The sequence below is a fragment of the Polyodon spathula genome, chromosome 49, assembly GCF_017654505.1.
Source record: "Polyodon spathula isolate WHYD16114869_AA chromosome 49, ASM1765450v1, whole genome shotgun sequence".
NCBI classification, from domain to species: Eukaryota; Metazoa; Chordata; class Actinopteri; order Acipenseriformes; family Polyodontidae; genus Polyodon; species Polyodon spathula.
This window is the reverse complement of record NC_054582.1, coordinates 2555819-2580818: the sequence shown is the minus strand read 5'-3', so window position 1 is coordinate 2580818 and position 25000 is coordinate 2555819. Positions and strand designations below refer to the sequence as shown.

The following is a 25000-nucleotide window of genomic DNA, read 5'->3' as shown; positions in this document are numbered from 1 at the left end:
TTCCTATGTTTCTTATACCAGGTATATGCCAGGCTTCACCATGATGGTTTTTACAATGCTTCGCCCCACTCAGCTGCGGATCTGTGATTGGGAAGCACTTGAGAGATTGAATGAGATGCTGTTCACAGCCCTGTTCAACTTGTGTATAACACAGTTCTGTCAAAGCTGGACAATCCTGTACAGTTTCAAGGCCATGAGGTTTGAAGTGTTTTTTTGAATATATCTGAATGTATGTTTGAAAGTCCGCTTTGCTCGAAGGGGCCTGTGTGATTGATTCTGTTGGAACACGTGAGGCATCTGCTGGACTGCAGTCCCAGCGCTTTTCTAGGGAATGACCGGTTCTTCTAGAAAATAAAAGAGATTGTGGGAAAAGCAGCCCTGCAGCTCTAGTAATGTAAATCACATGTTTTAATCAGGTGTTAAGTAATGTCAAACACTCACTTGCAACGCTGCTACTTAATCCAATTCTGTGCTGATATTTACTTATTTTTCATATTAATAAACCAGATTATTTTTCATCGGAAATCCATTGTGACAGGTCACTGAGAAGAAAAATACGTGTCAGGAATATTTTTTCAATAACAATGGACAAATTTACACTGAAATATGGCGTTTTGGTAAACAGCTACTTTATGTTGCCATGGTGCCACACTCTAAAATAGGAAAGCAACACAGGCATGGCCATGTAGCACCAAAAAGGAATATTTTGGCAATAGAATCTTTTGGTCTTAGCTATTTTCTATGAGTAGCGACTCAAAAAGTTCAAACGATCTCAGAGTGGCCTACAGTCTTAACAATGCTAAGCTTCACTTATACCAGGTTAGAAACTTGTTGACAATAGAAAACTTGCCTCAGGGTCGCTATGGAAACACAGGCCACATGATTAAGTTCCTTATTGTATAAATATGTTCTGAAAAGATAAATAAATACAACACTTTCTGGTCCTGTAAGGCTAGGATAACTTGAAAGCAAGCAATCATAGTCGCAAAGCTTTTCTTTGCTTCTTCACAGTAAAGATGACATTCATAAGAAAGCTGTTTTGCATTTCTATTATTGTAATTGAACAATACAGGAATCGTTTTTTGATTGATGATGAGGGGAAATTTAAAACACATGTGAGGACATTAAATGAGAAACACTGTATTGTTAATGTAAAATTTTAACACTTTCTGTCATACATTCATCGAGCTGGCACAGATAGTGCGTGTTAGACTAGGTGAATACAATATTTCCACATATTTTATTTGGCGACGTGAGAATTTCCACTCACAATACTATATGCAATGCAATGCTATTGTGTTATATTGTGTGGTGATTTGTGTGGACTAATTATTTTGTCAAGCTGTCAATGAAACTCAATGGTCTGTGCTGGATTTGAACCCAGGCTGCCAGAGATGGAAGTCAAGAAAGACGTACTGTACTTTCTTTGCAGTCTTCTTTCGTGCTTCTACTGTATGCATGTGGTATAGTCTACAGGTGCAAGGATGTCTGTTGATCGAACTGTAACTAACAACCATATCTATGATAATAAAACTTATCCATTGTCAGGTGCATTAATCACAACACGGTCTGTGCTTTGTCAGTGCAGGGAACAACGTTTACTTGCAAGTGGCTTTTTAAAATAGAACTTTGGTGGAGTTTTATAGATTAGCTGTTGTATCCTGTTCCAGTCAGCAATATGCAGTCAAGAGGAAGGAAAACCAAAGCCTGGGAGCCTGGGAGCACTGCTGATCCAGCAGCCATTGATAATCCTGCATCAGTCCTAACCTGCCCTGCCAGGCAGAACATCGGGTAGATCAAGGGACCACTATTATACTCTTTTTGTACAATTGACCTTTGTAAAAAGTTAACATGGTAAGCTTGCTAAGTAATTTTATAGTTCATGATGCTTCTATGTTTAGAGCACTATGCATTTTAGCATGGTTAGTCATGTTTTTTTTTACAATGCTTGACCATTATAGCTGTGATAAATACCATATAAAGTCATTAAAGACATTCACCCCTAACCCTCACTTCCAATTAAAACCCTGATACCCTTTTCTTTGTAGTGTGTGCCTATATTATGTCCTGTAATATGCATGACCTCAACAACCATGCTGTAGTGAGGGGTGAGGGTTCACAAAACGCTACAGCCTCCTCTTGACCTGCAACACATCTTCTACAGTAACCCAGACTGTGGGACAAGGTCACACAATGGGTGTGACATCTGGAACTTTCCCCAGAGAGTAGGCACCAGTGTGGAGAGGGCCTTATAGGTTACCCATCCAGGGGTGAGAAATGGGTATGTGTATTGTGGCCAAAATCACTTATTTTATTTACTAAAGATAACAATTAAATTTATGACAGGGAAAGTCACGTCCCAGTTTTCTACACAGCTTCTGCAGCCATCTGTAATGACAGCCTTCGCTTGGCTATATCAGAAGGGAGCATAGAGTGCACGCAGCAGCTTCAATGGTGGGCGTGTAATTACGGGACAGCTTTGGGGATCTCCCTGGCATTATCCTGGGAGCCTGCAGTGCCAGCAGGCTCATCCAAGGACTGCCCACCGCTGAGTAAATTATGATTGTAGTAAATATAATGAAGTGGTGAGAGCGTGGGTGTGCCTGTCGGAAAGACCTGGTCCTGGAAATTGGGTAGCAGCAATGCCCAATATATTGCATGGCAACATTTCATGAGCATCACCTCCCTAGTTTTATTTTTTCAGAGCAATAATATTAAGATCAGCTATTTTACACAATGTTATCCCACTGCAGCTTTCTGATCCCTGCACAGCAGTCGACATGACCGTCTTTGCACACCAAAACCCCACCGCATGCCAGGTATTACGGGCAATTGTGAAATCCTGAATACTGCTGGCAACCGCTGCATGTTAATTGCACAAGGACTAGATTAGAACGGAAGTTTAAGTTAACATTAAACTGCAGTGCGCCTCCCTGCAGCTCAACTTACATTGAGTCCACCAGGCACTAACTGGGTGGGGCTGCTTCACGAAACACACAGAGTTACAGTATATCCTTCCACTCCAAACAGTTTAATGAACTTGTTTTGTATTCCTTTTCTCTAGCAGGAATTACATTCCAGGCACAGAACAAAAGACGGAAGTGACGCCTGCAATCCTTCAGTTTATCTCTGAGCTGCAGTTGCAGGCTGAGTAACTGATTTCCCCCCCGTTTTTTTACACCAATAGGAGAGGAAAACATTCATCTCTGTACGGGCGCTTCCTGTCTCAACTGACTGGTGATAAAGCGCTTTATTCTGTTGAAAGCTGTGGGATATATATTTCTAAACAGCTTAGCCAAACCCCACAGGAGGCCCAGGCAGCTTTAACGTGGGCTGAAGTTTTGCTGCAATGCAATGCAAAGCTTTGAAAGGACCTTAATGTTATAGAACAATTTCAGACCCCCCCCCCCCCCCCCCCACACACACACACACCCAATTCAAAGATCTTCTCACCGTGGCAACCCATTTACTGACCAGGAATAATGACAAATTCAGTTCTTATACACTTATATGAGAATTGATTGTGGAGTTTTTAATAATATGGATAGATTCGAAGAAAAAAACTGACCAGATGCTTGAAAAGGACAAAAGAATCTCACTCGATAAAGTTGTTATAGTTCTCATATAGTTCCCAATTTAAAAAGTCTGGACTGTTAAGAGCACTGATCTTGTGAAAAATGCCCTGGCAAAGTAGCAGACACTTACTAGGATAATAGCTTATTTATTTTGCTGTTTGTTCACAGAAACTGAAGCCCTTAGAACTGCATTCTGTTTTCTTTGCTGTTTTTATAAGGTCTCATGAGGAATATTTGAGTGGTGATACTAAAAACAGACTCACTGATATGCAAAATTGGAAGGCCCACCTAAGACTTGAAATAAACGTCTAGGCCTAAGTTTAAATAACATAGTAATAATTTAGTCAATGCAAGGTGAGCTGGCATAAGGAGAAATCAAAATATATTTTAAAATTATACCTGTCTGGGGAATGAGACTGGGTTGTAAGGTAACTAGAGGTCTTCAGCAAAATGTTTTGTTTAGGTCTCTATGGGCCTGTAAATGACTTGGCCCACACCGGTTTTGGTATTATTTATTTCACATGTGTCGTTCGGAGTGTGGACGTCTCTTTGGGTGAGGTTTATGGCCCTGTCGCTTGTTGGAAGAGAAGCACCAATCTTGTTTTCTAAACACCTCCATTACAAGCTGTCACTCACGGTAAATTAAGGAACAGGTGGTGACATGTCAGCTAACAGTCTAAATACCCATGGCACAGACACTGATGGGGTATGGGTTTGGGAATGTATTTTTAAACAGGGCCATTTGTGAATCTTTTTAAAACTTGTGGGCAACTTGTGTGACTTTCTGTACTTTGTTCTCTTTTACAGATGGAACGTCCATGTGCTGGTCTTTTTAGAATGTATTCTTAGAATCCAAAAGGTGCTGGGCTACAGAGCAGTGGCAGAGCTTTTAAAGGAGTCATTTTGAACTGAAAGGGCAATGGTAGCTCAATGTTGTAACTACAATGGTATAAGGTTGATTAGCCAAGAAGCTCAGGTGTGCCTTATTAAACTCATAGTAAAGGCTGGAATGGGACAAACTTCCATGCAGTGGGAGTCTTATTTCCATTGCTATAACAACCATGACAGGATGTGTCCGTTGAGATTTCCATTCCATTTTCAATGACATCTCAGGGGAGACTAGCAATACGTATCAATTACACAACATGCACTCGGATAAGTGGGATATGAGGCATCACTTTGCCAAAGAAATAAAGATGCAGATCACTGATAGCCAGTATAATCCATTTTCAGAGATCACATACAATATAAAAGTTCTCTTGAATGCACAGCGAAAGAGCTGCTCTGCCATACTGGTTCATAATCCTTGGTTATTCTCAAAGAAGTCAAAGAAAACACAAGCTATGAATTTTCGGTCAGCAGTATTTTTGCAGACAATCTTTCAGCCCAAGCAGCTTCTTTCCACCTAAGACTGTTTGGATAAATTAGTTAAATATCAATGCAAGGAAATGATCAGGCATGAAGGAAGTTCAACTTCACAACTTGAAAAAAGCGCTACCAAAAAGACAAAATAAGGTCATTTTCTAAAGGTTACACCCTATTTGAGGGCATTATCTTGCGGTACAGAAACATAACACATCTGAAGTGTATGTGGTTGTATTTGTGATGTATGATTTTGTAGGCTGTAACAGTTTACCTATTGCTCCCCAAGACACTTGTAAGTTTCCTAGACCACTATACATATCACCAGTGTTTTGTCAAATTTAAAAGTTTCAATTTAGACCTATTAGGTGTTTTATAGTTATGGATAAAAGATGAAATAGTCTAATCCAATAAAACACTTACAAAAAACATTAATAACACTTGGGAACTGGCCACAGTCTATAGTACGTCACTATATTGTAAATAATATTCAAAGATGTTGGTACATGCATTATCTCTCCGAAAATGAAGACATTAAGAAATTAATCAAAACATCTGACATTTCAAAATATGGCAATGAAAAACAAGCACAAAAAAATCAGCTTTTAAAAGTGGCTGGTAAAACCTTTTTTTTTTTTTTTTTTTTTTTGCTTGAAAAAGCATGGAAAATAATATAAGCTGAATAAAAGTCACGTCCCCTTTGGAATTTCATGACTTATAATAAGTTAGTAAGTGTTCGGTGGCTACCTCTAATCAAGTAGAGAGAGTACCTTCTTTTGCATTTTTTGTAGGACAAACCTGATACAGTAGAGTCTGCGAGAAACACACTCTCAACTTGATTAGAGATAGCCACTAATAAAAACCTATAAACAAACACTTAGAAACACATAGCTGTTTAATAAAGAGCACACATAACAGGGCAGTTAAAGGAAGTCAAAGGATGCTTTATTACTTAAAAGGCTTTAATGATATTGCTATATGTTGACAAGGCTCAAGATGTGGTTCTGCATAGTGCGTTCTCAATGGAGAGGAACTGGAGCGAGGTATAACAGGGCGGGGTTTGTTTCTTATATACCGGGCTCCAGTTGTGTCTACCTGCAAGCAACAGCAGACAACGGGCCCCACAAGACGACGGGGGCCCCACAGCAGCCTGAGAGCGCGCTGCTCTTTATGAAATCCCTGTCCTTGGTGACCGCTGTGTCTGTTCCTCGCAGCCGAGGAAGGAGGGCTCATGCTGCATGAGGCAGGATGTCCTGTTTGGCTCCCTGCAATGGAAATCATGTCAGAGCTGGAGATTTAACCTTCACAGCCAGCTGTGTGCACGGGGGAGATTTAGAAACGAAAGGGTCCATTTCGCTTTCTTATCTTTCCAGGCAGATGTGGCGGTGGTGGTGGAGGCTACAGTTTTAATGCACTCTGTGGTCATTTTTTAAAATGTATTTAACGTATTCAATTGTGCAAGGGAATTTTATGATCCGTAAAGACTTCTGCAGTATGGCCTGGCTCTTTTGAGGTTAAGACACTTTCTTTCAGCATAAACACTATAGCTACCCTTAATTTGACATCATTGCCATATTATACTTGCTACCTGCTATCTGATACAAAAAAAAATGAGAAGACTACAACACATCAATATCTGGGTCTCTCTCTCTTCGCCTACATTGCATTTAATTAGGCAGTTCTACTTTTGCATTAACTCCAGTCCTACAGTTCTAATATAAGGTGATTGTGAGGATATCCATCTGTCTAACAGTCTTTGACAGGTGTTTTAACCTGTCTAATTGCTGGCCTGTTATTAACATAGCAACACTGTTATTGATTTGCGGTGTAACCTGTGTTCTCCAGACTTTATTTTCACTTTGATTCAGGCGAAGTCTATTTTCTGTATCCTGCCACGACTCTTCACGTTCATATCCTGTGTCAACCCTGCCTGGCTCGCATCATCCTCCAAGTGCAGCGTAGAAGGCAGAACATATCTGTCTTTCTGTTTATATTCAGCAGTTAAGAAAACAGTGTAGCTCATTTAAAAGCTGATAAGAAGCATTGACCTAAGTACTGAATAAATAAAAAGCCAATTTGATAGTTTATCACACTAAAACTATAATTGTAACTGCACTCCTTGCTTGCTTTTTGCAAGTTTAGTTACCATTAAGTTATCATCAAAGTAGAGCCCTATAAGTTATTTGATTACAACAGGTCACTGTGAATTTACAATAACTGTTTTAGAATGTAAAATTGTTTCAGTGGCTGGCTATTTAAGCATTTCTCTTAAAGGTCAGTGTGGCTGCCCTTTCAAAAATCTGTTAAGTTCCTTTTGACGTAAGTCCGCTCCCCCCTCCATGAGCGAGGGTTTATTGTTCTGTGAAAACAGGCCCAAATCTGCCTCCTGCACTCACATCCTGCTTCCTGTCAGAGAGGAAATGCTATTTTTTTCTTCAATCTGTGAACTGGTGCGCTTATAAAAAAAACTGGATTTGTCCAGATTTGATTTCAAAGAGAAGGGGACCGATTTCCACCCTAAAAAACGGAAAAGCAAGAGACTATTCTGGTGGTTTTATCACATAGAAAGCATTTGATTGATCATAAAAAGTTGAAGGAATTGTAACTGTGTAGATGTTAGGGTACACACTGTTATTCAAACAATGTGCTCATGTACTAAAATATAAATATGTGTTTTCCAATCATGTTTTCCGATCATGATAAAAATTGTAGCGTATGCCTCATGTATTTCAAAGTCTTCTATTTTGTGGATTCATAACTATTTTTTCATTATACAGCAGAAAGCACTTTCGAATAAGATATATACATGTGATATAAATATACACGCATGTTTCTTTTCCCCCATTTTGCTGAAATGATTCAAGACTCCTGAATGCCTTTCCCAACCCTAAACTATCCTTGACCCTTATGATCACATGCAGTCCTTTGTAAAACCCTAAAGATGGATCTTTTGAACATCGCAGTTTTAAAGAAAGTTCCATACTGTTTTACAGCCCTTGGCTTTAAAACTACTTTTAAAGGGGTGGGCAGTGTGGAGTAAAGTGAAAAGAACCATGCGGAGATCAGTCTAAATACAAGCTCAGCCACTTGACCATTGTGTGACCATAGTAAAGGCAAAAAATCTGACCAACAAAAAGTAAAATGAGTAACTCCCTGTGTCTGCATTGATGCGCATGTATGTGTTTGTAAATCTAAACTGTGTGAGAGATGTGTGCAATGATCACAGGAAACCAGATGGATCTTTGTGACTTCACAGTGACACGTGGGTGCAACAAGCTGGTCTCTCAGCGCAGTGACTGCATTGACCAAGCTGCCCACCAAGACAGTGGTAGGGCAACATTTGCACAAAATCACCACCAGAAAACGCAACTCCGGTCACAGACAGATCGTGACAAGCAGCAGACCAGATCACTGGACAAGACACACCTGTTTCCACTTGAACAATGCAGAGTGATCTTATGTGGTCCATTCAGGCCATTCTCAAATGCTGTGGTGTTAACCAAATGATCTTCAATTGCAGTGGCTCTGCAATGGCAAGGCCTTGTGCCTGGTAGTATGGTACCATAATAGCAACATTTTCATGTTTCAATTAACATACTCTACCAACAGTATCCTGAACACAGTGTCATGGGCATGCTTGTTAATACGGACATAATATATGATAGTGCCTGACCTATGGAACACCCTTTGGTATGAACCACTACACACTTGTAATCCAATACAGTGCTGTATCCAGATTAGTGTGTAATATACTGTACATTTATTTCAGAGACTATCAGAAGCACTGGAGTGACAGAGGTTAAATACAGGCAATGTTAAACAGCTATCGGACTGGAGTAACTAAACACCATAGTTCATATTCTTCAGCCTAAACATACACAATCATATGGCTACATCACCATTAACAGCCTGGAAGAGAACATTTAAACAGCATGGAAATTACACAGGGGTTATTTTACTTCAGATCAATATATTTGAACAGCTGTACTTTAATGCTCATTTTAATCCAGCATCCTAAAAGCAACAATGTGTTTTCTTTCATGTCTTAAATATTGATGAGTATTGGCAATGGCATGCTGGATAGAACACAACTGTATCATCTTTTATTTATTTGAATGGGCACCAGTATAAAGTTTACTCTCTAATTCTTTCTTTAAACACTTTTTGTTTTACATTTTAAGGAAACCCAAGAACGTAACATAAATAAACACAACATGTTTTGTATCATTGAACTGTTATATATATATATATATATATATATATATATATAGAGAGAGAGAGAGAGAGAGAGAGAGAGAGAGAGAGAGAGAGAGAGAGGAGTATAAGTGCAGTGTACAAAAATGAAAATAATTATAAGTTTTTTTATTATTTCTTTTGTACACAAAAGGACAGCAGGAACACAAAATCTACTATTTCATTTCCACAGATGTGGTCTTAACATAAAAATATAAAAATAAAACAAACGCTGTATTTTTCTTGTATTAAAACATAATTGTATTTTTGTATTTATACAGGCAGTTCCATAACCATAAAAGCACCTGTTGCTCACCTCTTATTACATTGATACTAAATTGATCATCATCATCATCATAATAATAATAATAATAATAATAATAATAATAATAATAATAATAATAATAAAACATTATATAAAATAGTGCGTTTTTTTTAAATTAATTTATTGTATTGTACAGTAATATTAAAAGGAACATTAATCCAGAATTAAAAATGTTGGGCTTTTGCATTTCTGGTCATATGACTGATTACACAAAAACTAAAGTAGTCCTGTTTATATTGGATGATGTTCAACAAATAATTTTTCTGTTCTAAAAGACTGGGAATGCGCTGCCCAGAGACAGCTAAACGGTGTTACTTACAAACCAATTTAACAATATAAACTGTTTCATGCCTACTCCCTGTTGTGAAACTCTTTATTTCTCAAAAAAAAAAAAAAAAAAAAAAATAATAATCTTTTTGTGCTTTCTACCTCCCAGCAGAGGCCCCCAGAAAAGCTAGTCAACCCGTTGAAAGTGTATTTACAAATCGCAAGGGAAGGCTAATTTATGTACAGTGGAAATTACAGAAGCGTCCTATTTCCAAAAAATCATCTCCCACGTAGGACATTATATCTCCTAGGTAGGACTTAAAAAAGAAATTAATTAATTAATACAATAAAATAAAAAAAAGTCTGAAATAGGAGATATAAAGTCCCACGTAGTACATAAAAAAAGTCCTACGTTGCAGATATAAAATATTTTATAAATCATTATAATAGGTTTTGCGTCCTAACTGTACTGTGCTCGTCACTTTCCCAGTTGTCACTTTCCACCAGCAGAAACCAGTTAGCAATTATTACTGGAGACTCTTGTTTTACTGCTGTAGCACACTCAGCTTAACAGATACACTCTGAAAAAATGCGGGATAAGGTATCTTGAAAAATTTTTATTCATTAAACAGTTTGTGCAGGATGAAGGGTGTTTGTTCTATAAAAACCTTTTTATCAGTTCGAAACACACACAGGAATTCCGGTTTGGGATTGTCCGTCCAAATCCTGATTTCCACAGGAAGGCAAGCATAAAAAGCAACGCCAAAACGTAGAAGAACACTTCATTTCTCTTCAGACTAGCCCTAAGTGAGTATCGGTGAGGTACCTGGTGGTTGTATTGAGTAAAATAAATTAAAGTGGGGAAGAGATTTTAAAACTATTAACCATGGGACACATTTTCAAAGCGACTGGAAAAAAGTACCGTTCTGGTTTCCATGGCTGCAATGAAGAGGAGGAGCCTCGCGCATCTCTGTCTGAAACTTTAAGGTAACTTTTTAAAATATATTTATATGTTCTTCACGTGATTTGTCAATATTTTTTGTCGCACAAAAACTGGGTTTCAGTTATAAATGTAGTAATGTACATTTTGCAGAAAAAAAAAATACTAAGATGTTAGTCTTATTAGAATGAAACCATAAAATAATAGTTAAAAACTATTAATTGCATGGTTAAATCTGTAAACGTTAGGATAATATTGTGCCTACCTATCCCAGGTTCGCTGGTTCTCTAACTAGTAGAATAATTTATTTATCAATGCATATAAATTAAGGGGCAGGACAGAAAATGCTATTCTGTGGTTTTCATTAAATGTGTATTACGTTTTTAATTTTTTTTTCTTTCTGGTATTCACATGTTCGCGGTTAACACTCCCATTGCATTACATGTTGAGGTTTTACTGTGAGATGAATTGAGCCTGCTGTAGCTTTTCTTTCCATTTGCCTGCTAATTAAGCTTGATGCAAGACCCGAATTGCTCACATTGCGTCTGAACCCGTCTTACCTGCAAACCAATATACACACACGCGTGCATAGCCAGTGTTGAGTTACTCTCTTACTGTGGATGAAGTGCCGTGTGCTCTATTGTAAGTGCTGTTCTGTTCTTACTGTGTGATTCTACGCTATGTATTTTTGCAGCGGTATTGTCCTATAAAAGCTGTACAAGACAAACTTTTAAAAAAGGGGGTGAGCAGCAGCTTTGCAGACAGCTGATTAGGAAAGATCAACAGAGCGGCTGTGCCTGCGAGGCAGTAATTTTAGACGTTTATGTCAAGGCTCAGGGGGCTAGGATACATTTCCCATTTGTTTTACCAAAATGTCCATCAAAACAGCTTGGTGTTTTTCCTTCCCTTTGTGTCAACATCCCCGCAAATGTGATAAGAATGAAATAAGCAGAGCCAGTTAAGAGCACGCCCTGATAGGCTTCCTGTAGCCAGGATTGAGCCTGGCGATGAAGGGAGGAAAGGGGCGAAACACTATTTGTGAAAGACTTCCATCTATTTAATGGATAGCTAAAAGACCCTTCAGAGATCTATAAAACTTGCAACTAATAAGCGCTCAGTGTCAGACAACTAGTGTGAGATCAATAACATATTGGTTTTCACAGGATGGCCTTATAATAGTAATACCATGCAGTACTTCAGCCAGTCAAGAGTTTAGGGTTTTCGTTATTTAAGGATCTTACATGCTAGTGTATTTAACTGGCTAACAATGTATTGAAAATGTTAACAATTCTAGAAATTATGGGTGGAAAAAAAGTCTGCAAACTGTTCTAATGGTCTGTTTTTAGTTTCTGATGGATTCATTTTCAATCATGTTGTATTTTGTTCTTGTTAGAGAGGTAATTAATTAGAAGTTTGAAACTGCGGGTGGTGGTCTTTGTACCAAATGAAAGTGTTCCCTTACCCGCAGCGTTCAATATGACCCGAAATTATAGGAATATAATAGAATTCTTTGACTTAAAACCAATGAAAATCGATGTTAAAATTAACCCTTTAAATTCATTGCATATACACTATAAAACACGCCTGACTTAATGCTTTAGGAATTATATAATTAAAGTCGAGAAGCTGCACAAATGAATGATTTATTTTAGTAGAATATAAACCTGCTCTGCTTTTTCTATCTGTAGGGTACTTAATTATGCGGGCGCCCCCTAGTGTAACATAACGTGAAACACATGGTTGGTTCCAGATTTTTGAACTTTGGGTGCTTACGAAGTCAAGAGCTAATGTTAATTATTTTCAATGCTTCATCACACTTCGTGTGGGTGTGTTTCTTGTGCAAAGGAAGCTGCGGTGCGCTTTTTAATAATTCACTCGATTTGCATGAATATCAACCTTAAAACAAACGCTTCACAAAACCGCAACATAAAAGTAGAGTAGCGTGCAGTATTTACCATAAGCGTGCCAATTAGCACAGAAACGTCGCTTTCTTGTCTTTATCGTGGAGTCTGCTGTTTTGCCACCTACACTGCCTACACTAATTACGATGCACATGCAATATAATCTGCATTAAAGTACATTCTGTGCAGCCTGCTTGCGCTACACCACGTCGCCCTTGTGCTAGTAAACCATTAGTAATTGCATAGATTTACCATTCATGATTGCGTGCAATATATAGACCTACAATAATCTACCTCATCCAGAGGGTGTGCCGACAGCTGAGTTGTTTCCAAAATATAGTTATCCACGCAAATTTAGAGTTTGAGAGCAGATTAGTGTAATGTTTTGTTTCGTTATATGCTATTCGTACACGAATGAGTGTTGTTTTGTATATTGTAATGCCAGGTGTGGTGTGGGTGAACTACAGTTTGTCTTCTTCGGATTGATTTGTGCATACAGCTTCTTTTTTTTTGACGTTACATGGGTCAGGTTTTGGTACCTGTATACTTTCTGGCCCTACAGCACAAGTTTGATTACTTTTTTTTTTTTTTTTTTCAAAAAGGTATTTGACGTGCGTTATTACAATTCTATTTGGTACGTGATGTTTGACAGCTGTCAATTTTTTTTCACACGTTACAGCGACTGACGGTGATCAGGTGAGATGGTCAGCTTGTCCCAAAGTGGAATTCCGGTACCGCGGTGTCGCACAGTATAGGGGGTGTTTCCCTCAAGTGTTGCTATGGTCACGGGTGTTCCAGCTGGCGCGGGCAGGAGGGGTGTCCCCACCGTATTCTATCAGTTTCTGCAAAAGCTGACAAGAGTTCAAACTGGCTGCAGCCAAAACATTGGACTAAGTGGGGATATTAAATACAGAGCTGGCATTGTGGAGAGAAAACTATTAAGTTAGAAGACAACTGAGTTTTTTTTTTTTTTTTCCTTTACGTTGGTGGGATTTCTGTTTTGGGAAATTGGTGATATTTTATTACGTAGGTGCATCCAGTGTTGCAGTGTCAAAAGTAAGTAGCAGTGGCTGACGCATGCGTGTTTTTTTTTTTCCATGTATAATAAGAATTACTATTGAAACACATACCAGAAATAAACTGAACACGTGTTTGCATGCGTTCTGTAAAAATGTAGAAAACACAAAACATATTTCATAGCTGCGGTTTTTGCAGAATCGGTAGTTACTGTACATAATGAATTACGGTAACAGAGTAAGAATGAGTAAAGGTAAGAATGACTCAAGAAGACGTACTCACCTATATTAACTTTATTAGTCCCTTTAGCCGATCCTGCAGATAAAACAAGTGCTGTTCAAAGTAGTGAAAAATGCAATGGTCTGGTCAGCGTGCAAGCAATACTAAATCTCTGAGCCAGAATTTGTCTAATGTACTGTCGCCCTCTGTTGGTTGGATTTGGAATAGCGTCTACAGTTCTCCAGGTACTGCAGTGAAGCAGGTGAACAGTGACCTTGGTAAAAGTGGTAAACACCATTTTAATTTTCATACTGTTAGGATTTAAACATACACAACACAATATTGCATATTTTTTATTTGAAGTGTTTAACACTCAGTGACAGGAAAGAAAGGCTATCCATATTTGTGTATGGACCTGTTTCATTTTATTGAAACCCCTGTAATACTGTATAAAACAGTAGGACTGTACTGCATATATATTAATGGTAATAATCAGCTCTGTATTACTGGAAGGTTTCAAAATGTCCAAATTACTGCTGTGCATTTTTATAATGGATTACTCCAAAAAATAAAACTGCATGTTTATACTCAGTTGTCATAGAGTAAGAAAATACTGTCTTGATAATGTGGGTTGTTAACTGCGTTCTCAAAGCATATAGAATAGGGCAATAAACATGAGTTTGCAAAGTCTGTAGCACTCAATCACCGATAGGAGGTACTGTACCATAATCCATCTGCAGCTTATGAGTCCAAGGCTGTTAATAGGATGCTGACTAATCAATACGACAGCCCAGAATGAAGACATTTTATCCAAGAAAATGAACTGGCTCCTGGGCAAATAAACAGTAATGTATTGAATTAGCACCAAAGACTATGTATTATATCAAAGTATGTTCCCATTGAGGTTTGAAGTATTTCTTATCGTTGTTTTCATCAGAGAAAAAGCAATCAAAAGAAATACATTTTGCTGTTGGATGAGGTATTGGGGGGGTTGGCGTGCAATTTGAGGAATAAAACATGAGGGGGTGGATAAACAGAATCACTCTGGAATCTCTACTTCAGTAATGGCGTAATATTAGCTTGGGAATCTTGGGAGGGAAAAATGCCTATATTGTAGGAGAAAACTTATACAGTACATGTTTAAGACTGTTTAGCAACATTTGCAGCTTTTTGCAGTTATCTGAAGAATATTTCATCCTTTTGTACTCCTCAAAGATAGTACACTGGGTTTTAGTGCTTGAAGGTACTGCACATATTGATAAAGACTCTAACTAGCTTTTCATAGTAATACCTTTAGGACAGAGCATTTTATTCTGCATGGAGGTGAAGAGCTGAGAATGACAAGGAAGCATTTTAGTTTACAAACTAAATCTCACCTCAGATATAGAAGGGCTCTGTTTAAATCCTTCACGTGGGTCCTCGAGGTTTTGAGTGCTTTTAAAGATGCAAATGCACTCCTTTGATATTTGATTTCCATAGAGCCTGACTTTATTATTCTAGACAGCGACAGTATTTAAACCCTCCAACATTTAGATCAATTGAACATGTGTTAGGGACGCTTCAGCAAAGTGCCTTAGAAAGCATTCTAATGCATCCCTTTTGATAAGATACTGTAGCAGAAGAAATACATGTCAGGTATTGCCATCTGTCTTTGTGAGTGATTTTCAATTGCGCTTCATGCTGTGATCACAGTAAGCTTTTTTCATATACATGATCTCATTTACAGACAGCTGGAATTTTTTTGTAAATAGATTACGCACCTAGGCATTTATTTTTATAGCTGCTGTCGGCATTGATTTAATTATAATGGCATGATTCAGAATAGGTTAGAACTACCAGGGTTCAGATTAGCGAAAGTCTGTTTTATTTACATTTTGGCAGTCAAAACCCAGCTTTTCCAGCAAGTACCAGTTTGTGCTTTTCAAATAGACTTTCTGCAGTAATCCGCGGCTGTGTGTGCCATAAACCTGTATTGTCTGCAGAAAGCAAGGGGGGATTTTTCCCACAAAACCCTCCTTGGCCTTTGCTTTTTACAAACCTTGGAAGGGTACAGCCAATTACTCGCTCCTGTCACAAATGAAGTAACTTCTGTCAGCCCCCTGCCAGCGAACAAGGGAGTAAGCCACTTCCCTTCCAGTGCCTATGCAAGTGGACAATCCCCATCTAATACAAGCTGACTTGAGTGTCACTTGTGATTAGTAACAGATCCTCAGCACAATTCAAAACTTAGTGCTGCAGTCCCTCACTGTAGCTTTCCCCAGACTTTGTGTCTTATAATTGCTTGTCAGCCCGGATCTCTTGCTCTTAGTTAGCCCTCTCCTTTAGAAGCTTCCAGTTTGGCTTTTGTCAGGAGCACCAGTGGAGGTTTATTTATGTTTTTGCAAGCTTGAAACAAAAAATAAACCATTCTAGTGCACTGTAATCTGTAATCCTACCGCTTGTGAAAGTAAAGATTTTTAGAGCTGGTGCTTTTAAAAGAAACCACATCTCCATAGTGGCCTTTCAAAACGCCATTCAGTGGCAATCTTTCAATTTGTAGCCATCGTGGAAGCCATGGAAACAGGGACCAGTGATCAGAGCTTGAATAGAACATGCATTGTAGTGACATTCTGACTAAACTGAAATGCCTCTTTCTTACGTATTGAAATCAGACCAGGGTATTGATGTATCGCTCCTGGTGATGGCATTTCTGCAGAGCGCCCTCTGCTTTCTGCACTCTCCCTGTCTTGTGCTTTATTTGGCCAGACTGTAGTCTCTTTGCTATGCTGCAGTAGGTAGCAACGATGCACTTGTGATGGTACTACATTAATCGTCTCTAGAGGTAAAATGGTAAGCTGTGCCTACTAAAATATACCTGAATCAGGTTAATGTGTTAGGGAGCTAATTTACAGTAGTGTCTGTAAATAATTGTGAGGAAGACACTTGCGTCCATTCATTCAAGGGGTTTGCTGCCACCCCTAGGTTTGCTGACGGATAGTCTGTGTAAGAAGATTGACAAGGGAATGATGATAAATTTCTAGTTTGGCCCTGACCTAGTGCTGTGGTTTAAGGCTGAGATGAAACATTGTCGGCTTCTACTCCGTGTCACCTGCTCTCTGATTAGAAACAGACACACACAGCCCCTTTTCTTTATGAAGCTGTCTATGAGACAGTGAAAACGGAACAGATAGCGCCACAAAAGCGAATATTCTCCAGTGAAATTCAGGCGTGATTGAAACATGGAACAGACGCACACTAATTGTGATATATGTTTGTTGCAGAAGGAGCCGGTGGTGCATAGCGTCAATCACAGTGGCTCTTGAACCAGTTGCTCCTTGTAATAGACCCTCTGAGCTGGGCGTCACTTGTAAAAGTGTATTGCAGAACGTCAAGAGCACACTCAAGGGTCTTTAAAGTCAAGCAAAGCAAAAGTAACGGAAAAGTTTATTCTGGGCTGTTAAAAGTAACATGCCCACTGATCTTTTGTTTTGCACATGATCAGAGACACCATTGCAGCAATTATAGCATTGCTTCTTAGAGAGAGTTGAATGTCAGGGGTCAAACTGCTAGGTGATCTTCAGGGACTGCCTTCTGAATCTTAAACAAACTCCACATTAACTCCTCTGAAAGCGACGCTTCCTGCCTGTCCCCGTCCTGGTTCCCGTCTGCTTAGTGCTGACTGACTGTTATAAATCACTTCTTAATGACAGGCTGTCATTGATGCACAACTCGTTTTATGTTGACGTCTGAGTCTTGCTTTGTAGGTAACTTCTGTTTTCCCTCCAAGCCTGCAGTACAAAAACCTGTTCACGGAGTGTATTTATAACCTTCCATTGCTAGTGGTGGGTGGTTCATGCAAACATGCCACGTTTCCCATCTGCACCATGGAAACAGTGTGTAAATCTCCATCTCAAACTGGGGCCACTGCTGGTTCCATCTGCAGCCTTACAATCCAGTCTTCAAGCAGGCGTTGATGCGTTTTTGTATAATCCCATAGTCATAAATGTTTTTACCCAATTAATATTTATTTAATCGTAACTGAGCTAGGTCCTTCAGAAATGCACACTTGCTTTGCAATAGAAAAAAAGTCAGTTTTCTTAGTCTATGCTAAGAATAACCTGCTTAAAATCCATCTGCCAGGGAAAGGTTTTATTCATGGGTTATTGGTTAACTAGGGAGCATGCTTCAGAACTCCATGTCGGGTGTATTGGTATGCTGTCCTTTGAATTAGACATAGTCCAACGCCCACAGCATGTCTTGGTGAAAAACAAAAGGTGTAGGCCGTGGTGATCAAATTCCCCAATCAGTCACAAGGTCTTTTTTAAAAAGTGAGCATGTCGTTCTCTAGTGCTTGCGCTGAATAAACACATCTAATCAAACACTACACCAAGGAGCATAGAAGCTACATCCTTAAATAAATATTCACTTAATACAGCACTGTTTGAAGATTGGTTTCACCTTGCATTTTGCCTGTAATTCAACAGGTGTGAGGGATGCAGTGATATATCCAGTAGCAGGTTTATTTGATCTGCTTGAGGTGTCAGGGATTGATGGATTGTGTATCTCTCTCACTTTGTCATTCTAGGTGGCTGGCGTTTCCTATAGAAGATCCATAGCAGATAGTCACACTCGAAGCGTATCGGCAAACAGGCACTGGCAGGATTCTGTCCACCTGGAGCAGACAGACATACAGACAGACAGAGGCAGATGACGATGCAAGCCAGGCAGCTGGAGATGAACCAAGCTCTGCTACTTTTCACCTCTTTCTTCCTTATACTCCCAGCCCTGTGTACCAATTACCTGATGCATCCTGGGTAATTTCCTTTTTTTTTTAAATCCATTTCTAATTTTCAGAACAGGTGGATATGAATTAGAAGTAGCTGCATAACAGTGGCTGAAACCCAAAGCCTCTTGTGTGCCATGCTCTGCCATTTGAGCAAGTGTGCCTCTTTGGGCAGAAGGGTGCTACTGCAATACAAAAGGGAGAATTTGTTTACAATTTGAACAAATGTAGTGATTTACAGTATGGAGTAAAACAACCTTGAAAATCACCCCTAAAGCCAACCATATCAATCTCCTAGCTGATTAATCACACAGGGCAAGAAGACAGAAGCAGATAGTGTTTAAAAATTAATTTGCAACAAAGTACAGCAGTCAGGAGGCAACAGGCATGAGCATGTTCTAAAGGTCAGGGGATATTCAATAATTATTTCTAATCCAGTACTTGCACTACAACTTAATTGTCACTGCAATTCAGTCTATGCACTGGATCACAGTTTCAATACAGTTAACCTGCTGTCTAGCTCCACTCCATGGCTCTATAAGAGAAGGTTGCTGTTCCTTTTAAAAGCACTGAGAAGATAGTTCAGATACAGCTCTGTCCCCATGAAGACTCATTCTGAATCTGCTGTAAACTGACATGGTTCCATTTGCAGTGAGTTATTGGGCACATTAACAACCACAGGTTCCTAGACTCAGAATCATCTGGTGTGTATTTGTAAAGTTTTATTTTCCATCCCAGACCGGATGGTGGGGGTGGGTTTTTTGGGCAATATGGTTTAAATAAGTGCAGCAGTTCAAAAAGCCAAAGTAAATGTGTAGAACTTAATGCATTTTTTAGATCTCTCCCCATGAAGTTTGCTGTAATTTTCCACTTCACTGCAGTCTGTGGTACCAGCCAGTCCTGCACACGTGTTAATAATAATGTTGTGTGAAAGCAGTGTCCCTCCGAATGTTGCTCATTTGTTGTCATTTTGCCCCAGGCGGAGGGTGTGTTACAGAGGGGCAGCGAGCAGCACCTCGCTCTCACACACAGAGTCCTTTGTCCAGCCAGTCCACAAGCCATACCTCACCTTTTGCGAAGGCCACAGACTCTGCAGTACCTACAGGTAGGCGGTTAATTAAAAACTGCTCCCCTGTGGACCAATCCTGTCTATTCCTCATTAGGACCCCCTTCCCCTGGCAGCAATATGTTGCCATGAGGGTCTTTTATCATTTTTTGAAGCAGGTTCATTAAAATTGATGGTTCACGAACTTTTCACCTCCATTAGACACAGCAGCCCACTAGAGAACTGTGTGTGTGTGTGTGTGTGTGTGTGTGTGTGTGTGTGTGTGTGTGTGTGTCTATAGTTTAGTGAGTAATCATTAAGGCAACAGGGAACCACTAGCCTTCACCAGCCAAAAGTTTAAATAATAATTACATCTGTATTTGATTTGCCAGCATATTGAATTATATTTAAATGATGTAAAATTCTGCTAACCTTATCAGCAGATCCAGGGGATTTTCAGTTCAAAGAGGTCTGCATTAGAGCAGTTTCCAGCTGCCTGATCATTCAGTTTGATTTCATAGAAATGGTGCAGCCAGTGTTGTGTTCGCCACCCAGGGATAGGTCTGCAGTCTTGTGGAGTGCTCTGCTTCCCCAGCAGGGTGTTTAGTGAGAACATCATTAAGATCTAGGATCTTTCCAGAGGAATGGGTTGATGATGATACTGAATGTTGACAGCCCAGTAATGCAGTGCAACTTTTCCAAATGTAGTTTACGGTACTCTCTGAGGCACGGCTCTGAAGAGGATTCATTGCATCACAGTGGCTGTTTTCAAACAGGGTTGTAACTGCGTGACCTGCTTAATATTTGCCAGGAAAAATCCCAATGAGATGAAACGTTTCATTTACATATGGTGTCGTGCTTGACTAACACACCGCATGACCACTCTAGTATCAAAAACATTCATTTATTTGTGTTAATCAGCAGATATGAATTAACTATCACTCTAAACTGTTAACATGGTGCCTTGTACTGTATCTTAGTAAATCAAGCATCTGTACTGCAATTATTCTCGCAATACACTTGGCTAGCTTATGTTTTTGACTCTTGAGAAAATCTGAAATTAGTGAAAATTAGGGTTATGCACATGTGTCAGTATTCATGAGGAATATATATAACAAGCAATGCATTGGTACAGTATGCACCTTGAAACTGAAAGTTCACTTTTTAGCCCTTGCTAACATGGTAAGACACATTACGAGTAATTTAATATATGCCTCGTAACATTGCCGTTGAAATGTAACCACAGGGGACTTGGCTTGAATGGAAGGAGGGTTCCTAAAGGTATCTCTTATGTGATCCCTTTCAGAACTTCCTACAGAGTGTCCTATCGACAGGTCATCAGGAAGCTGCCCCCACCGATGCCAGAGTGTTGTCCTGGGTGGAGGAGAGTTAATTCACACAGCTGTAACCAAGGTACTGTGCCAGAGGCTTGTACTACCCTTACCAATTGACATTGAACAGTTCTGCAGAAAGAGACGATGGTAGCACATGAGCAGCTATGGTGTGAGCTATTGGTAAAATCGAGAACACATAGTATAGACATTCCATTTTGAAATCCTTTTCATAAAGGTTTGATCAAGGTCTTATAGAACGTTTGTTGCAGACAGTCATCGTACAAATACAGACAGAGCATTTAAACAAATTAAACTCAGGAATCACTTTCTCCATTACTACACAACACAAGTTTAGTTCTGGTAACGTAATCTTGATAATTACCAAATTGGGAACAAGTAGGGAATTCAGAGCAAACTGTTTCATGCAAAGGGGCAATAAGAAAAAAAAAAAAAACATATGGGATATCAAGGAACGCTCTCTAACAAAACGTTAGAATAATCTATATTCTAGCAGCAGAAGAAGCCTGGAGATTCCAAAACAGGTGGTCTTTGGTGCATTGCTTCAGGTGTAGGAGGACAGGTGGTGTGGTGAGAAAGCATTAGTACTGAAATGGAAGCACTTCCTGGAATGAGTGTCTGCATGCACAGTACTAGTGTACAGGGCTATTCAGAAGTCACGCTGATCCATGACCCATCGCGATATTGAAAGGCTGTATCCACAGTGACATCCCCAGACACTCCTGTCCACACAGCTGCAATCTGCAGATTACACACGGTTTACAGTCTGCTGGCAAGCATGTTGGACGGTTGTTTGCCAAATAATTCTGTATATACCTGCTTCCATCTCTCATGAACAGTAGAAAAAAAAAAAAGTTATTTTGAAGCTGCCTTTTTTCATGCTAGTCTTAACTTGGCTTATACACCTTCCAAGATTCTTTGGCTATTGTTTTATTTAACCGAGCAGGGTATGAAGAAATATCCGTTTGAACAAAGCTGCTGCATAGTTGAAACAAATGGAAAAAGAAAGAAGCAGATGTGATATTTTCTAATGCCTTTCTCAGCATCTGATTTTCATTTTTTAGTATTGCTTCATATTTTAATTTATATGTTTAGCAATACAGTTTTTGTCCACCTTCCCTATGGTATAATTCTGCACTGCATACTATGCACACAAATTCATTGCCCTTCAGAATCTAATCTGTAATATACTGGATATCAAGCCATTCATATGGCCCCCCCTATAATAAGAAAGATAATTTTCAATACCAGAGAGAGAAAGACCACAAAACACATGGTACTAAAACACTGTGGAAAAAGTACAGACTGGTGATTGGCTAATCCCTATTCCCTATTCCCGCAGCTGTTTGTGCGAAGCCCTGTGCACATGGAGGAACCTGTGCGAAACCCAATCAGTGTGCCTGCCCTCCAGGCTGGACTGGGAGATACTGTCTCAAGGGTAATGGTTTGATCTGTTCTTAGAATTTGTAAGATCGTCATTAAGATAATTTATCAGCCTAAATACAATCCATGATTCTCTAAGCCCTTTTCTCCAAATAACAGTTTTTGTTTAGGAATTTAGCCAGACTACACATTTTGACAGAAGGATTAATTAGTTTTAATGGTGTTGAAGTAGAAAGAGTCTACTCTGAACAGGAAGTGAATTCCCTTCTCCAACTAGGGTGTTTCTTGCTAGTTTTTCTAGATCAGAAAATGTTCTTTTTAAAATAAGGAGGCCCCAGTATTGATCTTGCTCTTTGCCCTCCAGATGTGGACGAGTGTAGCAGCGGGACCCATGCATGTGCCCAGCAGTGCCAGAACATCGCCGGGAGTTACCAGTGTGGGTGTCGGGAGGGGTACCTGCTGAGTAGCGACGAGCGATCTTGTGAGCAGGTGGACCAGCCAGTCCCAAACAAGACCACTAATAAACTCAACAATGCAGGTATGCTGTTGCAGGGTGGATCATAGGTTTTGATCCTAGCATGCTGTCCTCCATTCAACAAAGTGTCCTCAAGTACATACAACTGGTCTAGCTCACCTGCCTCTAGACGTTTTGGAAACTGGGCTATGAGATCAATCTTGGAGACAGTGGGGCCATCCTAACCGGAACTGATAGATTAACCCGCCTGATTGTAAAATCAATACATTTTCTCATTGGAAATATAATCTCAGAGCTGCAACTTGAGTATCATGTCATAGCAGCTGTTCAGATGACCTCCAGTTTCTGGTGTGGTGACCCAGCTTACGCTACCACCCAGAGAACCTAAAGGTGATTCTTTTCAAATGAATCCAGGAGAAACATGCAGTGAAGTTCACAGGGGCATTCTGCACTCCCTTGATCATCAGATCTTAATACTAAATACAAACTTGGCTCACAAAACGACCGTAATATTTTACATGCACAATTCAGTGCTGTGCTTTCATCGAATCTGGAGACTTCTTTATGTCTTGGAAAGCTAATGTTTCAGCTCCAGGTTCTGTCCTTTCACAGCTGTCCGGTCCGTGGCATTGTAAAATGGTTTTGATTCCTGTTGTAGCAGCTCCTACCTGCACTGTGAAGATGAGCAGGTGACTCGATTCCAGGAGGATGTCGGTGGCACGGTCCATTATTACTTTTGGTACGCGCTATGCCTCCTTCAAACTCGTACCGTGAGTAATAATGCATTGTGTCCGACGCACACGGCGAGGGAGACTGCCGTCCATGGAGTTCAATTCATTCAAAATCTTTACTGAGCTATACTGAAGAATATATGCAAAGCTAGGAACTGTATCCTTTAAACTACCCCTATGAAAATGCAATTGGGCAAGTTACACTGGGAACTAAGAGTGCAGTGAAACTGTGGAATATAGCTGCATTAGAACTCCCATTGAGAAACACCATGAATCATTTATACATGTTTGTGTAACACACTTTCACTGCAGGTGAACAGTTTTATTTTCATAAAGGCAGCAAGGTAATAATACTGTTATTTTCCTGGGGGGGGGTGTAACAATGAAACTATCTAGTAATCAGTGCTGTAATGATATTTTCTGGCTCAATGTAGTCGCCAACTTTAGATGGAGAAGGCTAATCGACATAATAAAGGCTTGTACTTGGAAAGTGGTTATACAAATTATTTTATCCTTGCACTTTAGTGGTGCAAAGCGACAAACCCGTGCTGGAACCTACCTCTCAAAGCTCAAGGTCGAAACTTGGCTTGGAGCTCCAGTTCACGCCAGCTGTGCAACACTGCCGACCTCAGTTGTGTGGGGTCATTCAGCCTTGCTGACGTCTCAGTAACAGCTAACATCTGCTAGAAAAGGCAGTCTGCAAAGGCAGCCAGATTTATGTTACCGGTTTAAGGATCCCTGAACTTGGCCAAAACACACAGCAAATGAAATGATCATAAGGATGGTTGGTTGGTGGCTTTTGGACAAATGCCAGGGGACATATGTCAAGGGTGACATGGGGATGTAAAGCAACTGAGGAAGTTGTTCTATGTGTGTGCCTCCCTGCTCTTTTCCAACCTGCTTGGGCCACAGCAAATAAAAAAAACTATTGGGTTTTGCATTGGGATAACCCCCAGCAAATACCTTGACTAGTTTTCTTTTGAGTTGGGTATATTAATCATGTTTCAATGGGAAACAGGACTGTACCACCAGCCTAGTGAAGGTCCATTCCTTGGGGTTGAGGTGTAGGTTTCACGTAATTTGCATTACAGCATCTACAGTAGGTGTTTCCGAAGAGTAAATGGCACCGTGTCTCACTTTTATGTCACAAGTCAACAAGGAATCTGTGTTCTTGATGTACCGAATTGTGTTTTTTAGATGAAGAGCCTGTGGCTTCAGATCAGATGAAGGAAGAGGTTCAGGACCTGAGGAGCAGAGTGGAGGTGCTGGAGCAGGTAATACAAACCCCACCATAATCACAAGTGTAAAGAAAGTGCCTCTAGCAGGAGCTGTCATTAAGACTCTATGCCAGATTTAATAAGATGTTGCTGGAGTGCAAAGCTAGAAGTCGCAGTGCTGATTCAGGAATGCCCT

General features: G+C 39.8%; 1 protein-coding gene across 3 annotated transcripts; it reads left to right on the top strand.

Moving 5' to 3' along the window:
- Positions 1-10540: 10540 nt before the first annotated feature.
- egfl7 (EGF-like-domain, multiple 7) lies at positions 10541-24991 on the top strand. 3 transcript variants are annotated; one of them, XM_041238608.1, is made up of 8 exons: positions 10541-10749; positions 13283-13299; positions 18404-18632; positions 19581-19706; positions 20953-21059; positions 22341-22436; positions 22746-22919; positions 24785-24991. In XM_041238608.1, the coding sequence occupies exons 3-8, from the start codon at positions 18526-18528 to the stop codon at positions 24880-24882; spliced, it is 708 nt and encodes a 235-aa protein (XP_041094542.1). In that variant the 5' UTR covers positions 10541-10749; positions 13283-13299; positions 18404-18525; the 3' UTR covers positions 24883-24991. The 3 variants fall into 3 exon arrangements, with proteins under 3 accessions (XP_041094542.1, XP_041094539.1, XP_041094541.1); XM_041238605.1 differs by lacking the exon at positions 13283-13299; XM_041238607.1 differs by lacking the exons at positions 10541-10749; positions 13283-13299 and adding an exon at positions 13337-13659.
- The last annotated feature ends 9 nt before the right edge of the window (positions 24992-25000 follow it).

Excerpts from the sequence above, each read along its gene's own strand:
- egfl7 (XM_041238605.1), top strand. The coding sequence starts at position 18,526 with ATGACGATGCAAGCCAGGCAGCTGGAGATGAACCAAGCTCTGCTACTT. Across the intron at positions 18,633-19,580 it reads AATTACCTGATGCATCCTGG|GCGGAGGGTGTGTTACAGAG; the intron begins GTAATTTCCTTT and ends ATTTTGCCCCAG. Across the intron at positions 21,060-22,340 it reads TTCACACAGCTGTAACCAAG|CTGTTTGTGCGAAGCCCTGT; the intron begins GTACTGTGCCAG and ends CTATTCCCGCAG.